This window comes from Scyliorhinus canicula, chromosome 3, assembly GCF_902713615.1.
Source record: "Scyliorhinus canicula chromosome 3, sScyCan1.1, whole genome shotgun sequence".
NCBI lineage: Eukaryota > Metazoa > Chordata > Chondrichthyes > Carcharhiniformes > Scyliorhinidae > Scyliorhinus > Scyliorhinus canicula.
In genome coordinates, this window is record NC_052148.1 from 252747277 (window position 1) to 252769672 (window position 22396).

The 22396-nt window shown below is 47.1% G+C and overlaps 2 protein-coding genes across 5 annotated transcripts in view; one reads left to right on the forward strand and one right to left on the reverse strand.

Moving 5' to 3' along the window:
* Positions 1-1650, forward strand: part of LOC119963436 (dihydropyrimidinase-related protein 1-like) — an 81336-nt gene extending 79686 nt beyond the window's left edge. For both annotated transcript variants that reach the window (XM_038792563.1, XM_038792564.1), the window contains exon 14: positions 457-1650. In XM_038792563.1, the coding sequence (XP_038648491.1) occupies positions 457-548 (92 nt within the window). In that variant the 3' untranslated portion in view covers positions 549-1650. The remainder of the gene's footprint in view (positions 1-456) is intronic.
* A 588-nt stretch (positions 1651-2238) lies between these two features.
* The window catches only part of LOC119963439 (ellis-van Creveld syndrome protein-like), a 66569-nt gene continuing 46411 nt past the window's right edge, over positions 2239-22396 (reverse strand). The window contains exons 16-21 of one of the 3 annotated variants that reach the window (XM_038792573.1): positions 18856-19000; positions 15630-15741; positions 12466-12592; positions 8269-8359; positions 6114-6228; positions 2239-2694 (exon numbers count right to left, since the gene is read on the reverse strand). In XM_038792573.1, coding sequence (XP_038648501.1) covers positions 6149-6228; positions 8269-8359; positions 12466-12592; positions 15630-15741; positions 18856-19000 — 555 coding nt within the window. In that variant the 3' untranslated portion in view covers positions 2239-2694; positions 6114-6148. The remainder of the gene's footprint in view (positions 2695-6113; positions 6229-8268; positions 8360-12465; positions 12593-15629; positions 15742-18855; positions 19001-22396) is intronic. The other 2 variants (XM_038792574.1, XM_038792575.1) reach the window with 2 other exon arrangements.

Below are 22396 nucleotides of genomic sequence, written 5' to 3' on the forward strand. Positions count from 1 at the left end.
CGTCCATCAAATACCAATCTATACTAAGCCCATTTACCCAACAGGTAAATTGGCCATATTGAACCAGCAGCCTCTTTTGCTTTCTGTCTGATTTTCCTTTTCCATTGCAGACAGGGAAAAGATTAGGCACAGTTCAAAACAAGCTTCCAATCCATTGCCATTGAGTTACTGCCCAAGATGATTTTTTAAACCCACTATTTGTGACAATGAATTCCAGTGCTGGCAAATGTTTATTTCCATTATTTTTAAAGGTCCCGTTACTTTTCTGTAGCTTCCCCAGGCAGGGAGATTTCCTGCCGGCAGCTCCTGCTCTGTCATTGCCCTGCACCCCAGAGGAAAATACAGCAGTGAAACAGAAACAGCTCTGACAAAGTTGTTGATTACAGCATCTTTTAAAACACTTTGAAGAAAAGGACACATTTGTTTTAACTGATGTCTGTGCTCTCTGTGTGCTAGGTGCCCAGTTCGATGACAACGTTCCACGCCGTTCTGGACATCGTATTGTCAATCCACCTGGCGGACGATCCAACATCACAAGCTTAGGTTGACAAGCACAAGAAGGTTGAGCTGCTGGGGGCTGATACGAGTGGTTTATTTACTTCCAAGGTTATCAGTGTTAGAAAAAACAGCTTTCTCTGGTATTTAAGAAAAGAAACAAAGTATGCGTGTGTGTGTGTTTGTCATATAGAATGAGGTGAATTATGTGATGTATTTCTGCTTACAGTTGACGGCCACACAGTTGTCACTTAGCATAGCCCATCCATTACCATTGTCCATTTCAACACTGGTTTAGAGTTTTTCCTCATGACTTAATAAGGGTACTTCGCACATTTTAACTGTTATAGAAGTTAGTGCATGATGTTAAGGGATGCAATTTCTGTTTTGTGTATTGAAAAATAAACACATTCTTGAGGACAAATTGCCAAGGACTGAAATGATTTAGCCATAATTGTTAGCTAAACGGGTGTGAATTTATGGTACAGTATCCTTTTTCTTTTATCATCAGCAAAAAGATAATCAGAAGTAGGAAGATTGAAAAGTTTATATGAATGGGCAAAACATGGTTATCTCAGTGGCTTCAGTTACATTCAATCACACCATGGCACAGCCATTGTATTCAAACACTTAAGGGAAGGTTAGTTCTGCTGCTATGATTACCTCACACCATTACCAGAGTGATATTAATGTGTGAAAAAAGAGGACATTTTGAAGTTCATACAGTGATTTTGGCTTGCAAATGCGTTTCACACTTCTGGTTCACTGTCGCTTTACAGTTTCTGAAGTCATTTTAGTTTTTGCTGTAAGCTTGAGAAATGTTTTCGCAGTGATTTTAGCTTGCTGGCTGCAAGCGTGGGGAAAGTTTCAGAGCAGGTGGCCTAAGAGTTGGCCTTTTAGCAAAAAGAGTGAGCTGTTTTATGTGAGGTGATGCAAGTTAGTGCAAGAAATGTTCCACCATTGAATCGCGGTGTCTGATAAATACCAACAAGAATTTGAGCCGCCTTAGTCTTAAGCTGCAGTCACGTTTTCTATCTTTTTTGATACCGATTCTTCCTTTGTATTCATGTACATTTGTACTATTTCAAACTGAATACTCTGATGTTGTGACTACTCGAGCCTTAAGGCTGTGAAATAAATGATGAGTAAAACTTCCATTCTGCATTCATTTCTGTGTATTTATCTATCTATTGGTGCTTGGAGATGTTCCATTAGGAAAGCTGTGAGGAAAGGAGTGGCTGCTGCTTTTGAGCCAAGTCTTTTCTCATGGTTATTGCAATCTCCTGTACTAAACATGTCAAGAGCCCTTGGGTGGTTGGGGAAAGGCACCCCTGATACTGCCAGGCAGCAGTGCCAGGGGGCACTGTGAGGGGGGGGGGGCTGAGACAGGGGGCATGGAGGGAGGCCTGTGGCGACCCTGTGGCGGGGTGTCGGTCACTTGGGGAGATGTGGGGGGAGGGGGCGCTCGTACCAATTATGTGCCTGGAGGGGCCTGATATTTTGTGGTGGTAGGTGGGAAATCTCTGTCGGTGAGTAGCAGATAAGGGGTGCTGTAGGGTTGCCTGGGGATCTGGGTGCCCTTACGATCTCCGAAAGCCAATCAGGCCGGCGCCTTTGAGTCCCGGTGAGAATTTCCCCAGGCTCCAAAATAATTACCAAGTGAGAGTGGATTGTGATGGAAATCGGGACGGAACTGTCAAAGGGATTCTCACCGTTTTCTCCCGATACGGAAATAATCTAAAATCAGGGGGAAAAGAGGTTTAATAGAGGTTTAAAAGAGGTTACATTGTTCAGAATGCAAAAGAACTGGATTGGTATTTTGTAACCAGAAATATCTGTCAAAAAACAGCAGGAAAAGACAGCCGAAGGTAATCCAATAAAAACAATCCCAATCAAAGTGCATAAGAAAATTTAAATGTTCATAACTTTACATCAATTTACTCTAATAGTGGATTTTTAAATCATTCCAATGGTAGAAACCTTTTAACTTGTGCTACTGTACAGTATTTTCCATATTCTCAATAGCACCGTTAGTCCTGCATATCACCGATTCCAGATATCTGGATAATTGTTTGGTTTTGCATCTTGCCGTTACCATGGGAGGTTACCTGTGTTTTCTTCAAAGAAGAGCCATTCTGGTTGTCACAATGGTAAAACGTTATGAAAAGGGCCAAAGCATCTTGTGGAATATTGCCAAAGCTGAAAAAATAAATCAGGAATTAATTAAGTGTTGCTAAGCTTGAATTTTAGAAGCTTAAATACAGTAGGAGTAATTCACATCCAGTGAAAGATTAGAGTGGCAAGCCTTGTGGTTAATTATACGGTTAATTGTATTTCATTTCGTAGGGAAGGGAAATGATTGTTTACGACCGTGTATAAAGCAACTAGCTTAGTACAACCAAGAAAGTAAAGTTCAAAAGAAAAGCAATGAGTATTAATGAAATAGAGATAAAAACATTTATGATGGAGAGAGGCTGCCTATTGTTGGAACAGTGTTCTGAGATATGGGAGGTGAGTGCATAACTTAGGTGGATTTGGGGATTTATAAAGTGTTAAGAGTTGATGAGGGAAAATAGAGGGCCAATTTTCCACTCCCAAGAAATTCAGGAAATGGTTGTGGGAAGTGGCAGATCTGAGGCTGCAGGATTGTAAATTTGAATTTCTTTCCCCTGTCCCACCTCACCAAAAAAAGAGCCCAACGCAAACTTCCCATGGTGGGAAAGGGTTGGGTGTGATCCCACATTCACATCAGTGATGGCAGGATAATCAATGACAGGCCTGGGGGAAAGTTGTATTTTATGTCCCACAGTATTTTCGTCGGGTCTGGTGGGTTTTGGATGCCTTTGGAAAGCCCACCTGTTAAGACAGTTCGGGAAACTTGGGAGACCCTGCTGAGGGAATGCGTTGTTGCTGCAGTGATTGGTCACAAGCTCAGCCCTGAAAATGTACGTTGACTATTACATTGATTAGCATTCTGCAAGATACATTTAAGTGCTTTTCCCATTGGAAAAAGTGCTTTGATACATTCAAAACTGTAGAAACTCTCCTGTCATGATCTGAATACCGATTTGAATTCCAGGCTGCTTTAATTTAGAAAAAAAGGCATACTGCATAAATTCAGAAAATAAATCTGGGGTGGGATTCTCCGTCCCGGCGCGCCACATTTCTGCCTTACCCCGCCAGCGGAATGGTCCGTTACCTGGCCAGTCAATGGGGTTTCCCATTGTGGGGCAGCCCCACGCTGTCAGGAAACCCCCGGGCTGTCGGCAAAATGCAGCATCCTGTCCCTGTTATTTCAGTTTCAATAGGCTCCACTGTCTGGAGCTATAATAGTTTGTTTTGACAGCTCAGTCAATTGTGAGAGTGACTGCCCTTGACATCAAGACATCAATTTGACCAAGTATGGCATAAAAGAACCCTAGCAGAACTGGAGTCAATAGGAATAGGGGGAAACCCTCCACTGGTTGGCGTCATACCTGGTGCAAAGGAACATAGTTGTGGTGGTTGGAGGTTAATCATCTCTGCTCCAGGACATCACTGCAGGAATTCCTCACGTCCTAGGTCCAATGATCTTCAGCTGCTTCATCAATGACCTTCTATCATTAGTTCAGAAGTGGGGATGTTTGCTGATGTTTGCACAATATTCAGTACTATTAGCGACTCCTCAGATCTGAAGCAGTCCATGTCCATATGCAACAGGACCTGGTCAATATCCAGACTTGGGCTAAGAAGTGGCAAGTAACGTTCATGTATGCAAATACCGGGTGATGATCATTTCCAGCAACAAGAGAGGATCTAAACATTGCCCCTTGACATACAATGGCATTTCAATCGTTGAAACCCCACTATCAGCATCCTGGGATTTATCATTGACATGAAATGGAACTGGGCTAGCCATACAAAATACTGTGGCTACCAGAGCAGGTCGAAGGCTAGGAATTCTGTGGCGAGTAACTCACCTCATTGACACCCGAAATCCTGTCCGCCATCTACAAGGCACAAGTCAGGAGTGTAATGGAATGCTCTGCACTTGCCTATATGTGTACAGCTCAAACAATACTCAAGAAGCTCGACACCATCCAGGAAAAAGCAGCCCGTTTGATTGCCACCCCTTCCACAAATATTCAATCCCTCCACCACCGGCAAACAATGACAGCCTTGTGTACCAGCTACAAGATGTACTGCAAAAACTCACCAAGGTTCACCCTATCCCCGTAACCCCATCTAACCTTTTTGGACACTAAGGGCAATTTACCATGGCCAATCCACCTAACCTGCACATCTTTGGTCTGTGGGAGGAAACCGGAGCACCCGGAGGAAACCCACCCAGACACGAGGAGAACGTGCAGACTACGAACCGACAGTGACCCAAGCCGGGAATCAAACCTGAGACCCTGGAGCTGTGAAGCAACTGTGCTAACCAATGTGCTACCGTGCTCCTTAGACACCAATTTCTAAACCCACAACCAGTGCCATCTAGAAGGACAAGAGCAACAGATTCCTGGGAACACCACCACCTGGACGTTCCTGTCCAACCTACTCACCATCCTGATTTGGAAATATGTCACTCCTTTACTGTCGCCGGCTCAAAAACCTGGAACTCCCTTCCTAACAGCACTGTGGGTGTATCTGCATCTCAGGGACCACAGTGGTTCAAGAAGGCAGCTCACCACCATTCGTCTGCACTGGTCAAAGACAACCACCTAATTATTCTAATCCCATTGCCCAGCACTTACCCTAGCCTTGTATGCTTTGGCATCGTAAGAGCACATCAAAATACTTATATACTTCTGAAATGTCATGAGGGTCTCTGCCTCTACCACTTCTTCAGGCAGCGAATTCCAGACTCCCACCACCTCGCTGGGTGAAAGGTTTTTCCCTCACATCCCCTCTAAATCTCTTGCCACTTGCCTTACATCTATGCCCCCTTAACCACTGGATCTACCTGCCCTGCCACCTTAAGGAACCAGTCTACATGCAATGTTGGGAACTGCTCCGTCTTGCGATTCCCACACTAGAGATGAAAACCCAGCTCAATGTTTCGATGATAGAAGGAATAAATAACCGTTATTGAAGAAGGCAGCAACAACGGAGGCAGTGTCAGAGTTCCATGGAGATCAGAGGAAATTAGAGATTTAAATTGTCAATCGATGAAGTTACCACCAAATATTAAGAGCAGGTTTCCAAAGTTATGTGATGTAGGAAACAAATGGAAAGCTGATCAGTAAAATCCAAAGCCAATTGGGCTTGAGCTTCAACATTCAAGGCAATGATTCATTTGTGACTTTGATTGAGTTTGATAATGTTAGAAAGTTCAAATGTACCAATGATAGGGTGCTGGTTACAAGGAGGAACCTGGTTCCAAGGGATAGGGATAGCATGAGGACAGGTGGACTGGCTATAAGAGAGATTAAAGAGAGGACAAAAAACAGGAGTTATGTTTGGAGGTATGTACATTCAAGATGGACAAAATACAGAGTGCTTACTGCAGTCCAGAGAACAGAAGATCCAAAAGACCCAACAAAGACAAAACTTGATGTTGGTCACAGTAATCAGTGCCATCAAAAGGTGGAATGAAACTTATCTAGCTATATTGCAACATGTTACTTGCAACATACCTCAAAGGCTGGACCATTTACTTCTGTCGATGCTTTTATGTGGCATTACTCTCAGTTTGATGTGGAAATATGGGATTTCTGGGTTCTTTCCTCTTATGTGTTCCACTTGTAGCTCCTGTTTGGAAATTTACAAATGTTTTGCATTGAGAATAAATGATGATTGGGAGCATTTTAAAATGCTGTTAACTTGAGATTAGAATATGCATTTTTACCTTGAACACAGGTGTAAATAGATCTTCAAAATAAGTGGAGGTCCCAAATTATTTTATTATAGTAAGGAGGAGAAAAGGATGCTTTACAAGAATATAACAAGCATGCAATGTTAATGATTCATTTGTAATTAAGGACAGGAATGTCTGAAATCAATAATATGTAAGTGGGACATAGTGGCTGGATGACGAGGTAATGCTGAAGGAGGACAATGTTCCTGTAGGGTCAGTCAGCAGTTTTAATGCTGCATTGAACTGTCAGTATTTCGCTGACATGAATTTGGACAAATAGTAAGATAGCCTCACGGTAGCATGGTGGTTAGCATCAATGCTTCACAGCTCCAGGGTCCCAGGTTCGATTCCCGGCTGGGTCACTGTCTGTGTGGAGTCTGCACGTCCTCCCTGTGTGTGCGTGGGTTTCCTCCGGGTGCTCCGGTTTCCTCCCACAGTCCAAAGATGTGCGGGTTAGGTGGATTGGCCATGCTAAATTGCCCGTAGTGTAAGGTTAATGGGGGGGATTGTTGGGTTACGGGTATACGGGTTACGTGGGTTTAAGTAGGGTGATCATTGCTCGGCACAACATCGAGGGCTGAAGGGCCTGTTCTGTGCTGTACTGTTCTAAATCTAAATCATACCATTCCTTCTCTTGAGTTAGAGATGAGGACCATAAGATGTAGCGTCAGAAGTAGGCCACTCAGCCCATCAGGTCTGCTCCTCAATTCAATCAGACCATGACTGACCTGATATCATATTCCTCAAGTCCACGTTCCCGTCTCATCCCCATAGCCCTCAATTCCCTTATGAATTAAAAATCTGGCTATCTCAGCCTTGAACATATTTAATGACCCAGCCTCTATATCCCTCAGCCACAAAGAACTCCACAGATTCAGTACCCTCAGGGCAAAGAACTCCACAGATTCAGTACCCTCACTTCCCTTGTCCAGGTCATTAATATAATTGTAGCTCCAGCACTGACACCCATGGCACTCCACTAATTACAGGCTGTGATCCTGAAAATGCCCCTCTTATCCCAACTCTCTGTATTCTATATGTTAACCAATCTTCTATCCACGCTAATATACTACCCCCATAGTATAATATTTTTGGAATGCTATTAGTGTCTTCTACTGTGAAGACTGACACAAAGTATTTATTTAACTCCTCTGCCATTTCTTGATTCTCAATGATCATTTCCCTAGTCACACTCTCTAAGGGTTCTGTGTTCACTTTTGCCTCTCTCTTCCTTTTGATATATGAGAAGAAGTTCTTACTGTCTGTTTTTATAATCGATAAGGTGATTTTGGGCGCCATTAACATACATGTGGAAGTTGACTTCATGCTTATGTTAATTGGCATGAGGCGATCAAGGAAGGAAAGCAAAGGTTTGGCAAGTAAAGATGTGCTAGCTGCATTGGATAGGTAGAAGTGGAGCCAGGAAAGGGCAATGACACAGAAGAGATTGAGTGGAAGAGTATAGAGTGATCAAACATGTCAAAAGCTGCAGATTTTATTAACCCACGCAGTCACAATCATACCCATCAAGGAGATATCAGTGATGTAGATAGGAATGCATGCAGTTAAGCTGATGGCCTTAACGAAGGAAGGGGAAGTTAGAAATGCATTGATAGTTGCAGAATAAATGGATTGTGGTGGGCTTTTTTAAAAAAATGGATGATGGTAGTAGTTCACATTCCTCCCGGTATAGTGCAACATACCACATTAACGTAAATGGAACAGGCTGCTAAATAGTGAACACAATATTCCCCAGAAAGACAAGGTAAGAAAGACCATGGCTATATAATGAGGATGAAGTAACTGCAGTCTTCACTTGTTCTTGAACCTCTAGGGGTTCCTTGAACTTGGTTAAAGTGTCAGGCTCAGCTTGAAGAAGCTCCAAAAATCTTGAGTTTTTATATATTTAAATAAAATGAACTTTATTTCCCTACCGGAAAGGAATTTCTTTTCCAGAGTCGTCCAATTCGCTTGGGAAACTCGGGCTAAAGCAGCAAGTTGGGACATGAAGGTTTGTTCTGCCAGCTAAATGGTGAAATTAGAAAGAAAAATTATTTACTAGAGACCAAATATTTTGGCGATTTCCTATGTGAAATCAATGGTTAGCACGGCTGCCTCGCAGCGTCAGGGAGCCGGGTTCGATTCTGACCTTGGGTGACTGTCTGTGTGGAGGTTATATTTTCTTCCCGTGTCTGCCTGGTTCCCTCCCACAGTTCAAATATGTGCAGGTTATATATGGATTGGCCATGCTAAATGGCTCCTTAGTATCCAACGATGTGTAGATTAGATGGGGTAATGGGGCTACAGGGATAGGACAGGGGAGTGGGCATAGGCAGGGTGCTCTTTGGGCAGACTCAATGAGCCGAATGGCCTCATTCTGCACTGTAGGAATTCTACGCAAAATTGACCATCTCATTCAGATGGACTCGCAGAGAGGTGGTGTGGCAAATGCAAAAACTGTCATCCTAGTACAGTAGGGGGAGCTCTTCCGGAGATCCTTGTGACACTATTCTCTAGGTCAGGGCTTCCCCAAATGTTTCCAGCCGCTGAACCCTTTTGGGCTCCCAAGAGTACTGCAGGAATCCCCCAGAAACACACTTACTATATTGAAGAATTCCGCCACATAAATTCTTATTACTACACAATAGGTACAAACATACAAAGACAAACTTAAAAGTTGTTTCTATGCCTTATGGGTATACAATTATTATAATTAAAAAGTTCTGTTCTTCAACAAATACTTTCTTTACTTTTAGTAAGAAGTCTTACAGCACCAGGTTAATGTCCAAAAGGTTTTTTTCAAATCACTAGCTTTTGGAGCACAGCTCCTTCCTCAGGTGAATGAAGAGGTGGGTTCCAGAAACATATACACAGACAAAGTCAAAGATGCAAGACTGAATGTGAGTCTTTGCAGGTAATTAAGTCTTTACAGGTCCAGGCTGAGCAACTGGAGAGAGGGATAATCACAGGTTAAAGAGGTGTGAATTGTCTCAAGCCAGGACAGTTGGTAGGATTTCGCCATCCCAGACTAGATGATTGGGGGTGAATGTAATGCGACATGAATCCAAGGTCCCGGTTGAGGCCATACTCATGTGTGCGGAACTTGACTATACGTTTCTGCTCGGCGATTCTGCGTTGTCGTGCACCCTGAACGCCGCCTTGGAGAATGCTTACCTGAAGATCAGAGGCTGGATGCCCTTGAATGCGGAAGTGTTCCCCGACTGGAAGGGAACATTCCTGCCTGGCGATTGTCTCGCGATGTCTGTTCATCCGTTGTCGCAGCGTCTGCATGGTCTCACCAATGTTCCACGCTTCGGGACATCCTTTCCTGCAGCGTATGAGGTAGACAACATTGGCAGAGTCGCACGAGTATGCACCACGTTCCTGGTGGGTGGTGTTCTCACGTGTAATGGTGGTACCCATGTCGATCTGGCTCTGGCTGCGGATACCGGGCCCTGCACTTTCGGTCGGGAATCTGCGCATGCGCACGGCGGACTCAGCCCGCGGAGCGGCAGCAGGAATGTAGGTCCCCCCCGAGATTGCGCGCACGCGCAAATCGGTGATGGCCGATAACTTGTCTGTGAGGCCCCCACGGTGAAGGATCCACCCCCCCCCCCCCCACCCCACCAGGGCGGCCATGGACTGAGTCAGCAGCCACTACCAGCCGGACAAAACGTGGTTAGAACCACGCCGTCGGGAACTCGGCCGTTTGTCCCCGGGGAATCACTGGGGGGGCCTCTGTCAATGGCCCCTTATCTTCGCCGCGTAGACTGCACGCGCGCATGTGATTTGCCGTGATTCTCCAGTCCGGGAGCGGCATCGCGCCAGATTTCGGTGTCAACGCCCATTCTCCGCCCCGCACCGGTCGCGATTTCGGCACGGAGGCTCGGAGAATCCCACCCCCTGTCTCCATTTGACTTTCCCGCTAATATCAGAGAACGCAGGTTTGGAAGCCGAAGGGCGTGTTCCTGTGCTGTACTGTTCTTTACTGTTTTGCAACGTTAGGCTAAGGTGGGTTTGGAGCCTCTGGCCCATTAACAGTTCAACCAGCCCACTCCGTTCGTAACGAGTGGCGTGGTCCAGTAGCTGAACAAAAAGTGCGTCAGCCTCGACTCTACTGATCCTGCGGCCTGTTTCCTCATATCCTTCTTAAATGTCAGCACTGCTAATTCAGCCAGACCATTTGAGGAAGGGTGGTATGGGCAGTCCCAATGTGCTTCACCCTGTTTATCTTCACTGGTAGACAGGGTACCGCTATCCATGACTAATACCTCTGGGAATCCATGGGTACTGAATGAGAGTCCTCGCTTCTCGCCAGTCATCTTTGAAACGGTGGACGACATTTGATGGATGTCTAGCCATTTGGAATGAGCATTCACCATTAGCAAGAACTTTGAGCCTTGAAAAGGTCCAGCAAAATCTGCATGTAGGCGCACCGAAGTTTGGCACGGTCATTCCCATGGGTGGAGTGGTGCAGCTGGCGTGAGCGTCCGATGCTCCTGGCACGTGATGCATTGCTGGGCCAGTCACTCCACCTTGCCATCCAGGCCTGACTACCATGCTTGGCTCCTGGCTAGCATTTTCATCTTTGACACCACCGGGCATCCATTATGTAGATCTTGAAGTACGGCCTATCTGCCCTGACTTGGGATTACAAGACGAGTTCTCGACAGGAGGAGGCTGTGCTCTTGCTGCTTGATCCTAAAAGCCCGCAGCTCCAAAGGCAGTTTCCCTTGCTGGCCCCCATGTAAGACGACATAGCGTAACTTTGCCAAAGTTGCATCCTTCCGTGTCCAATCGCGCAATTGTACAGCAAGGTATCCATAAAATTTAAGATCGATACGACCTCTTCCGTCCTTGGTGGAGATGGGGGCATGTCGACAACGGGGGCCGGCTCAGAGTGTCTGCACTTGTGAACCGTGAGCCTGGGCAATGCCCGAACACACACTCCTACGCCGCTAACAATAGGGCCTATCGCTGCATCCAGGCAGATACTATTGGCGGAATCACCTTGTCATCTTTAAACCATCCGAGTAATGGCTTGTGGCCCGTTATGATGGTGAACCGACGCCCATCAGCATACTGATGAAATTTGTTCACCACAAACAGTACGGCCAGCCCTTCATTCTCAATCTGGGCAGTTATGCTCCACAGCGGCCAAAGTCTGCGATACATCAGCTATCGGTCTCTCCTGTCTGTTGTCCGTGTGATAGGTTACACTGCCCCGATTCCATATGGACAGGCATCACCAGTGACCAAAAGGGGCTAGTCATAATGGATCAACAACCCTGATGATGACAGTTGCCAGTTCACCCCGGCAAAGGCTTCTTCTTTCGGCACTCGATATTCCTTCAATAGCGCGTGCAGTGGTGCGAGGATGGTCTCCACGTTAGGGATAAATTTTCTGTAATAATTCATGAGTTCTAAGAACAACTGCAATTCAGTCGCGTTCTTTGGCGTGGGGTCTTGTTTCATTACATGTACCTTCTCCTCCAGTGGGTGAAGGCTGTCTTATTCAACAGGATACCCAAAGTAAGTGATCCCTTTAGCGTAGAAAATGCATTTTCCTCTCTTAAGGCAGTCGCCTGTCTTGGAAAACTGGAGGAGGATTTCCTTCAAGTTGCTCAGGAGCTCTTTTTCAGTGGATCCGGTCACCAGGACATCATCCAAATAGACCGTCACTCGCGGTACTTCTTGGAGGATGTTCTCCATGACTCTCTGGAAAATAATGCCAGCCGGTGACACACTGAATGGCAACCTTGAATATTCATGGAGGTCGCTGTGGCTATTAATCGTCACAAATTTTCTGAAAACATGTCTGCAATGTTAATGTAAGCCTACTTGTGACAATAAAGATTATAAATTAAACACCTGTAATTGGAGGTATGCGCGACTCAATATTTTTCTTTCATTTTCATCAGTTGTTATTTTCACACAAAAACACACTTAAAAACTGCAGAGCTGAATGTTTGACATATGCATGATTTCTAATATTTTAACAGCTATCAGCCTATTTAGATTAAACTGGTTAACATCGGCAATAAAACAGTAGATAATTAATGTCTTATGGAAGCATTAATCAACTAATATTGCAGTATCATATCTAGACTTACAATGACCACTTGTTTTACCTTCAAGCGTTTGTCAACCTGCTCCTTCAGCTGATGAAGCAGCACTGTCCTCTGATTTAGGAACTCCATATGTGTCTCCTCTTCAAGCAACAACATGTATCCAGTCCTCTTCTGCTGTAACAGCAACCTGTTAGCACCAACAGGGACAAGAAAGACACTTACTTTGAAGTTAAATATTCCTCTCCAAGTTTCCAGTTTGTAAATTGTACAGACATCACCATTGGGTCAAATAGTGATGTGATAGTGCTGTTCATATTAGTTATCTCTGCAACATACAACAAAACAGCGTATATTCATTTTAAGCCTTTCACATAGTTAAAGGTCCCAAAGCACTTCACAGGAGCTTTTTCAGGCAAATATTTTCCACTTCGAGAAAGTGTTTGGATTTTCATCATCAAGGTGGGAAGGAGTAGTTGGGGAAATTCCCAGCTCAGCCTGCCTGCCCGGGGAAAATGCCCGCCAAGGCGGGATCTTTATTGCTGGGGGCCGGGTGTGAACTGGAAGAAGTGTGGAGACAGCCACAGCATTAACTCAGAATTCAGCGTAATAATTCCCTTTATCAGTTTTAATTTGAGAAAAAAGGATGCCAGAGGGGAGGAGGGCTTGTAGGCCATTGGAGCCCCCCACGTGGTTGGGGACAGGGCAGGGCAGTGCCCTGACTGTGCTCCTGGCACCTGGACAGTACACAGGTGCAAGGTTGGCACTGCCAGAGGTGCCATGGCGCACTACCAAGAGGTGGGGCGAGGGGGAGGCTGTGCCCATGAAGGGGGTGTGAAAGGTGGATGTAAAGGTTTCGGGGACGAAGGGGGGTTATGAAGGGGGAGGGCTTGAAAGGTTGGGGGGGGGGGGGGGGGGGGAAGCCCAGAAAATGGGAGGGGGGGGTGGGGAGTGAACAGAAAAAGCGTGGGGGCCCGGAAGGTGGGGTAGATCCTCTGCGACACCTCAGTGGTGTAACTTGGTGGGTGGGGTGGGGTGGGGGGGGGGGGGAAATACCCTAATGCCCGCAAGAATGGATGGGTGTGGGGCCGGGTCACCATCATGCCTGAGTTGTGGTGGGTGGTCATGCGGACATTTAGTTATGGGTGGGAGATTTCCCCTCCGGGGTCGAGTATTGCCCATGTCAGTGGGGGGTAGGGGGCAGGCGCTATAAGACCATAAGACATAGGAGTGGAAGTAAGGCCATTCGGCCCATCGAGTCCACTCCGCCATTCAATCATGGCTGATGGGCATTTCAACTCCACCTACCAGCATTCTCCCCGTAGCCCTTAATTCCTCGCGACATCAATGTCTGGGTGGGGGTTGTGGGGGATCCTTAACCTCACTTTGAGATTGGTGCACCCTTTAAAAACATTAGTTCCCTACTGAAGAATGGGATTTACCAGTGAGAAACTCCCAAAGTTCAAAACAAATGACTAAGTGTGGGTAAATACCAGTCTGGATCGCACCCAAACACCCAGCATGAATAACACCGCAAAACCCACCCAAAATAACACTTAGGGCGCGATACTATGACCTCGTTGCATGCTCACTCGAGCGAAACAAGGCCGGTAAACAGCGGGAGAGGCAGAAATCAGGAACTGAGCCAAGCGCCAAACAGTTTGCGATGCAACCGGCCCGCTTCCATAAGCAAAATCACGTTCTCGCTTCAGCATGGCCAAAAACCAATTATCACCACTGAAGCTCTATTTCCATACAATTAATGGGAGTCACCCCTAATCCAACGGCCTCCCGTCATTCATCGGCCTCCCCAGCAACTGGTCACCCAGGCGCCGATTAATACTCCTTTGTAAAAAGGTGAACATGGCGGAAGGGCTTCTGTGGGAGGAAGGGCTTCCGTGGGAAGCCGAGGAGGTGAGTAGCCATCTTTGCTCACAGGCCAAGAGCCGAGGGCACTGGGCTTGCCACCCCAGTGCTCGGCGGGGGCTGGGAACCCTCGACTGGTGGGGGAGAGGGGTGGTGCAGACCCTTCATAGGGATGGGCCTCCATGTGAGGGTGGGGGGAGGCGCTGGTGAGACAACTGGGGGGCAACCGCTCGCAGCACCACCATGCCAACCCCTGGATCGTGTGTATCCATTCCGGGCGCAACCCTTGTCCCTGCCCATCTGCCCCACTGACCACCCATAACTCCTGACTCCCAATACCTCTGGCCGTGCGGCTGAAGGCTATTGCTAATAGGAAATTGGCAATCATGGTTAAGTGAGCATTTCACACAAGTGGATTCCCGTGGGTGGGCGGGCCATGTAGCATGTGGGAGTCATTGCTGGTGGTTCCTCACCTCAACGGCATCTGCCAGTCTCCGCGTTGGTGACCCCCTGCCCTCGGCCACACCAGTCACTGCCCCAGGCAGCACTGGCTGCCCTATGGCTGACCCTCCAGGACCCGCGAGGGAACAGGACATCCCTCCTGGCCTCCACTGTGTCTAGGAACCTCCCAAGATCTGCATCCCCGAATCTTGGGGCGGTCTTCTCGGCGCCATTGTTGCGAGCTGGCTGGGGCTGGTTGAGCAAGTGCCACTTAAGTTCTGCTTGACATTTTTAGCGGGGGCTATTGAGCGTGGTGCTAGCGAATTGGCTGGAGAGCCTTCATTTGCAGCGAGAAGTAATGAAGGGGCGTCGTTAAATGGACCAATTAGCGTTTAATAGCATTGCTGGACTTGCCAGGCCGAGTGCCGGGAAGCTCGCGGCAGTTCCCGCTCGCTACCGCACTTAGATATTTTTCTGGAGAATCATGCATTTTTTGGTCCTGGAGAATCGTGCATTTTTTGGGAGCATCCCGCTCATAATATGATGCGATCATCAATTCACTCGAGACAAGAGTAGAAGTAAACCGTGGCTTTAATCAACTTAGAACAGTGCTTGCCTGCGACTGATCCAATACTGAGAACCGCCTACAGGTCGACTGCTCTTTATACCTCCCTTCAAGGGGCGGAGCCATGGGCGGAGCCCATACATGCCCCAACATGTTCCCCTATGGATAATGCCATACAATGGCCCATAGGAGAAGCCCACAAGGGCAACAGCATAGCACAGATACAAATACAAGGGCAACAGCACAGATACAAATACAATGGTGGATTATTGGCATAATCCATTCACCACATAATATTACTCTCAAATAGAAATGTTTTGCACTAATTCCCCTTGCCTGATAAAAAATTACTCACTGGGACTGGATTCTTCTTGGTAGAAGAGGAATTGTCTTCACATTGGCTAAGTCTGTATTAAGGTTATCCTCCAAAGCCTTCTCGTCGCTAAGTTTTTGTCTTTTAAATGTTTCTGTTTAAAGAACAGACGGCACTTAAAATTTCAATTCTCATTACTTTTCAAGAATGAAAAACACTAACAAAGGACTCAATTCCAGATTTTGAAATTAAAAACCTGAACCTCCTTTTCACATTGTAAAGGCAGCATTTCCTTTGCTTTCTGAAAAATAATTCCAGTACTTAAGAAATTTCTATGTTTCTATGTCACTTTTAAGTAGAAATAATGTACAAAAATGGTTCACAAACAGCATGATCAAGAAACAAAAATTGACTGGGAGGGTAATCAAATGTGTGGGCAAGGTAGGCCGTATTTGAGCACCGTTGGCCATTAAGATCATGTCTTATTTGCTCTCAAATCTACTTTCCTGCCTGTTCCCATAACCATTAGCTCCCCTATAGTTCAAAAATCTATCAGAGTTTTGAATATATTCAATGACCTGTCTCCGCAGTTCTCTGGGATAAATTCCAACGGTTCACAAGCTCCCAAGAGAAGAAATAACTCCCTGGCCATAATATCACACTCTCCCAGGTCGGGTTCTGAGGCAGGAGATCGGGGGTGGGGGGGGGGGGGGGGGGGGTGGGGGGGGGGGGATAACATTCCACGGATGGGAAACTCCGGGATCGCGCCTATCCTGACACAATTTCACGGTGGGGCGGGCAGGGACTGGGTAGGAAACACACCCTTTCACCAATGAAGGCCCTCAAGGAGCCACTTTATAGATGCTTAAGGGTTGTTTTCCACCCAGTCTCAATTTTTCGGGCACGGGTCAGCGAAGAGTGGGAAATTGAAAAATGAATGAATCTCCAATTCGGGCGGGAGGACATAGAATTTACAGTGCAGAAGGAGGCCATTCAGCCCATTGAGTCTGCACCGGCTCTTGGAAAGAGCACCCTACCCAAGGTCAACACCTCCACCCTATCCCCATAACCCAGTAACCCCACGCAACACTAAGGGCAATTTTGGACACTAAGGGCAATTTATCATGGCCAATCCACCTAACCTGCACATCTTTGGACTGTGGGAGGAAACCGGAGCACCCGGAGGAACACCACGCACACAGGGGGAGGATGTGCAGACTCCACACAGACAGTGACCCAAGCCGGAATCGAACCTGGGACCCTGGGGCTGTGAAGCGATTGTGCTATCCACAATGCTACCGTGCTGCCCATACCCTAACCCTAACTACCGTGCTGCCCTTTCAGATTTGGGGCGTTCTGCTCTCTGGGACCCGGGAGTTCTGGCCTCTCTCTCGCACGCGAGCCTACTCCCTGACACCAAGATCGTGCCCCCTCCCCAGGAACACATTCTACCCTTCTATCCCTGGGACTTTGGGACTTACCTCAAACGCAGTCCAGGGACTTCGGCTGAGGCACAGCGCTGCAGTACCTCGTCTGGCCACTGTAGCACTGTGCATGGACAGCTGTCTGTTAATGAACACACAATTGAGTGGGAAAAGGCTGTGGGCCTGTCAGGTTCAGCCGGGATGGGTTACATGCAGAATCTCGGGAAATTAAGGTCCGTGTCTCCATCTTAAATGAGAGACCCTTACTTTGAAACTGTGTCCCCCTATTCTAGGTTCCCCCATGAGTGGAAACATGCTGTCAGCATCTGCTCATTCAAAAGCGTACATGTTTCAATCAGATATCATTCTTCTAAACTCCTATGAGTATCAGCAAACCTACTCAAAACTTCCTCATAAGGCAACCGCTTTATCTCTTCTCAAGGATAATTACAGATGGACAATAAATACCAGCGATGTCCATATCCAATGAATGAATAAAATAAAATGTTGTTGTCCTTGGTTCAATAACATTTAAGTAATATGAAGTGTCCCCAATTCTATTGAGATTCCAAATTTGTTAACTGATATGCAAGTTAAAGGAAAGCTGGTATGAAACGATCAAATTTCTAAACCATTTTAACCCAGGATTGGGGGGGCGATAACAACATTTAAATCAACTCAAATGTATAAAAATGAGGTTCATGCCCTTTGTGGCCGTGACGTTTGTGACATTGCCAGCGAGGGGTTGGGAAAATTGGGAAACGCGATCTCTCTGGCGAGAATCAAATTCCCCGATCCTTGCGAGACGTTCTGCCTGCGAGTGTGGGCTCAAAATCACCTCCCTAGGTTTCATCCGGATGGAAATACTACTGCTCTTTCATGATATTGTTGCACATATCTGCTTACCTCCACTGCGGATAGTCAACATGTCCTCCCTACTGAGGCCAGGTATTACTGAGAATGCATGTCACAAACCTCCACAAGTCAATGTAACAAAGGAAGATTCTTTATAATCATTATTTGGTTATAACTAAACCTTCCCCACCCAAATTTGGAGTACTGTGTGCAGTTCTGGTCACCTCATTTTAGGAAGGATGTGGAAGCTTTGGAAAAGGTGCAAAGGAGATTTACCAGGATGTTGCCTGGAATGGAGAGTAGGTCATACGAGGAAAGATTGAGGGTGCTAGGCCTTTTCTCATTAGAACGGAGAAGGATGAGGGGCGACTTGATAGAGGTTTATAAGATGATCAGGGGAATAGATAGAGTAGACAGTCAGAGACTTTTTCCCCGGGTGGAACACACCATTACAAGGGGACATAAATTTAAGATAAATGGTGGAAGATATAGAGGGGATGTCAGAGGTAGGTTCTTTACCCAGAGAGTAGTGGGGGCATGGAATGCACTGCCTGTGGTAGTAGTTGAGTCGGAAAATTTATGGACCTTCAAGCGGCTATTGGATAGGTACTTGGATTAGGGTAGAATAAGGGAGTGTAGGTTAACTTCTTAAGGGCAGCACGGTAGCATTGTGGATAGCACAATTGCTTCACAGCTCCAGGGTCCCAAGTTCGATTTCGACTTGGGTCACTGTCTGTGTGGAGTCTGCACATCCTCCCCGTGACTGCGTGGGTTTCCTCCGGGTACTCCGGTTTCCTCCCACAGTCCAAAGATGTGCAGGTTGGGTGGATTGGCCATGACAAATTGTCCATAATTCTATGATTAACCTAGGACAAAAGTTCGGCGCAACATCGTGGGCCGAAGGGCCTGTTCTGTGCTGTATTTCTCTATAAATCTATAAAATGCATTGTTCACGTCAGAAGAAAGGAAAAGTATATTCTTATTGAGACCTTGCACGAGTCTCAGCTGATTCCTTTTGTCTTTTCTGTACACATCCATGATTTCTTCCATCTGCTGGTAATAATTCTGGATTAGATTGGTTGCACCTTCCATGGTCACATAGACACTCTCAGTTGCTCTCTCTACTAATAGATTCTAAAGAAAAAACATATATGCACAAGTCAATATTTATTTAATTACTCCTTTGTCTTGTGGAAAAACTACCCCACCTAATGCCACTGGAGAAATGTAGGCTCTTCACTAAATTTGTTGGATTTAAACACAATTTGACATTTAATACGGAGAACATATTTTATTGTAAACATCAATGGCAGCTGAAAATTTGTACAGAAAATCAGTAAAGTAATTTCATGCCAGATGGTTCATGGATACTGCAGAGTTCACTTACATCGTGGTGAGTTTTCTAAAAATGTGATTCTGGCATGGAGCTTTGCAGAAAAGCTCACCTCCACGCCCGAATTCCCTGATAATTGTTTTGAATATCTAACTTTATAATTGATAAGTGTTGGAAGTATAACTTTTAGTTTGGGGGGTGGAAATTATTAAATATAACATAAATGACAACATCACACTGTGAGAAACTGGGAAACATCCCAAAGATAATGACGAATCGCAGGCGAAAGACAGTTTTGTGGCTATGATGATGCTGAGAGGTATTCACATCTGGTGGGCAGGATTCTCCGATGCCCATCTCTGGAGTTCTCGATGTGGCAGGGAATCCAACGGCGGAGAAAAAAGTGGGATCAGCACCTTCCGATGCTCTGTTCCCCCGCCGACAGCAGCATAAGAGTTTCACGCTCCTATTAATGGACTGGAGAGCAGATTGTCCACACCTCCGTAATTCTCCAGCCCTCTATGTGCCGGGATTCACGGGTCATGGATTGGTACAAGTATTTGCCAGGGTGGCCCTGACATGATGGGCCAAGAGAGTGAGTATTTAAGGTAGGTGCCCACAAAGTCCATCTGAGCACCCCTCCTTTCCAACCCCCCCCCCCCCCCCCGACCCCCCAACAATGCTAACCCTACCCACCCTCCCACAGCCTCCCCACCACAGATCTCCATCGGACCCCTCACCAAAACCACCCAGCAGAGACCCCTATCATAATCCCCCACCAGAGATCCCCATCAGACCCCATCCCATCAGAGATCCCCACCAGAGATAGCAGGGAACTCCCATATAAGGGAACACACTCCCATAGCATGGAACCCCCATAACAGGAACCTTCCATAGCAGAGAACTACCCCATAATAGGGAACACCCCCAGAGCAAATAGCCGCTATAACAGGGAACTCCCATATCAGAGAACAGGGAGCTCCCCCATCGCAGAGAACATCCCAAAGCAGAAAATTCCCCATGGTAGAGAACTCCCTATATCAGGGAATCTCCCATATCAGAGAACCCCTTCATAACAGGGAACTTCCTGTAGCAGAGAACCCTCCCCGCTCCCCCCAATAGCAGTGCACCCCCTCCCAGCAGACAGCCCCCCATATCAGGGAGTCCCCATAACAAGAGACCCATAATATCAGAGAACACCCCTCATAGCAGAGAACCCCTCACCCCATAGCAGGAAGGGGAACACCCCCCCCCCCCCCATCAGTCACCCCTGCCTGGAATCTAATGAGCAGTCCAGGCAGAAACAGTGAAAAAATGCCTTTTCACTTACCTGTGCCTTAAGCCTGCTGCCTCAGACATATGACTAGAAAGCAGCAGCTGCAACTTAATGGAAAGCCAAAACCACATTACAAGACTTAAACCCCCCTCAGATTCTTTGAACTGAAACACTTTTACTCACTTTAAAGAGAAATAGCTTTTCATAGCCTGTAATTGACAGCTTCCAGACAGCCAGATGTCTAGATTGATTATTTTCATTTCCCTTCATGCTTGAACGGATCTCAAGTAGCCTGCTGTGAAACTAACTATGATGTTTATAAACACTGAAGAGTTAAGTGTTTTCACCTCTTCTTTTTCTCAGTAGAAAGCACTAAACTGCTTTTGATGTGGTCATGAACCGTCAATGAAACATTCGCACTAATAGGGCCTAACCATCTGGCAGACATTGAGGGCCAGTGAGAACAACTGTGTCTAGATGGGAAGAAATGCAATGCCACTGCGAGGAGGGTTAAACATTGTGAGGCAATAAAGTGATGAACAGTAATATTTAATTCAGTGACAGTTCCAAATTTAACAAATGACAATGCCCCCAAAGTACCTGTACCTAACTTTGTCCATGCCCACGCTCTGACCCTACAATTCCTCAGACTTGCAAAGCCCCCCACTATATCTAGATCTGTTCCCAGGATGCAGATCAGAGGTGGAGGCAGCCTGTTACCCGAGATGCCTTTGCTGGGTGTTCTCTGGAGGGCTGGGACCTGGAGGGGCCCTGCCTACTTCCCATGGCACTGGTGCTGTTGCGTCGCAATGTTAGAACCATAGAACTCCTACAGTGCAGAAGGAGGCCATTCGGCCCATTGAATCTGCACCGACCCTCTGAAAGGGCACCCTATCTAGGCTCACTCCCCCGTCCTAACCCCATATCACCCCCGAATTTGCACACTGTTGGGCACTAAGCGGTAATTTAGCATGGTAATCCACCTAACCTGCACATCTTTGGATTGTGGGAGGAAACCGGAGCAATTGGAGGAAACCCATGCAGACATGGGGAGAATGTGAAAACACCACACAAGACCTAAATCAAACCCAGGGCCCTGGACTGTGAGGCTGCAGTGCTAACCACTGTGCCGTCCCATTGTTCTGCCCACAGTGCCCAAGCTGCGCTGGTCTCAGGAAGGGGGGGATTCACATTGACTGGTCAATCACAGAGGTTCCTGGATGGAAGGACCTGGAATATGCTCCAGCGGATCCTCCTCCCTCAGGGTGCTCGTGTGCTCCAGGGTTATCCCATAGAATGAAGGGGGGCTGGAGTGAGCTCAAGAAGCCTCAATGTCATTTGGCACTGCCAGTAGTGGAGGCCCTCCATTGTCTGAACAATACAGTTGAAGCCCTCAGCAATGAACCTCAGGGACTGAGCTATGCTTCCAAGTTCTCCCGTCACAGATCTGGAGCGTGGTTCTCTGACCACCGGCGAGCCGGAGAGTCAGAAGGGGGCTGTGCGAATCGCGCCGCCCCGCCCCAACGGCATTCTCCCGCTCATGAAAAAATGGGCGAGCGCGCATGGCGCCGGGCTGCACGGAGAATCGCCGCAAATGGCTGTAGCGGCGATCCTCCGGCGGCGCCACGATTCTCTGGCCTGGATGGGCCAAGTGGCCGTCTGAAAAAATACTAGTCCCGCCGGTGCAGTTCTAATATGCTCTGGGCCGGCGGGACCTCAGAGTTGAAGGGTCCGGGGGGCGGCCTGTGTTGGGGGGGGGGGGGTCCAACCCCAGGGAGGGCCTCCGTAGTGGCCTGGTCCATGATCGGGGCCCACCGATCGGCGGGCTGGCCTCTCTGTCGGGGGGCTTCCTTTCCTCCGTGCCGGCTCCTGGATCCCTGCACCATTTGGCGTCGAGGCCAGCGCGGGGAAGAAGGCCACT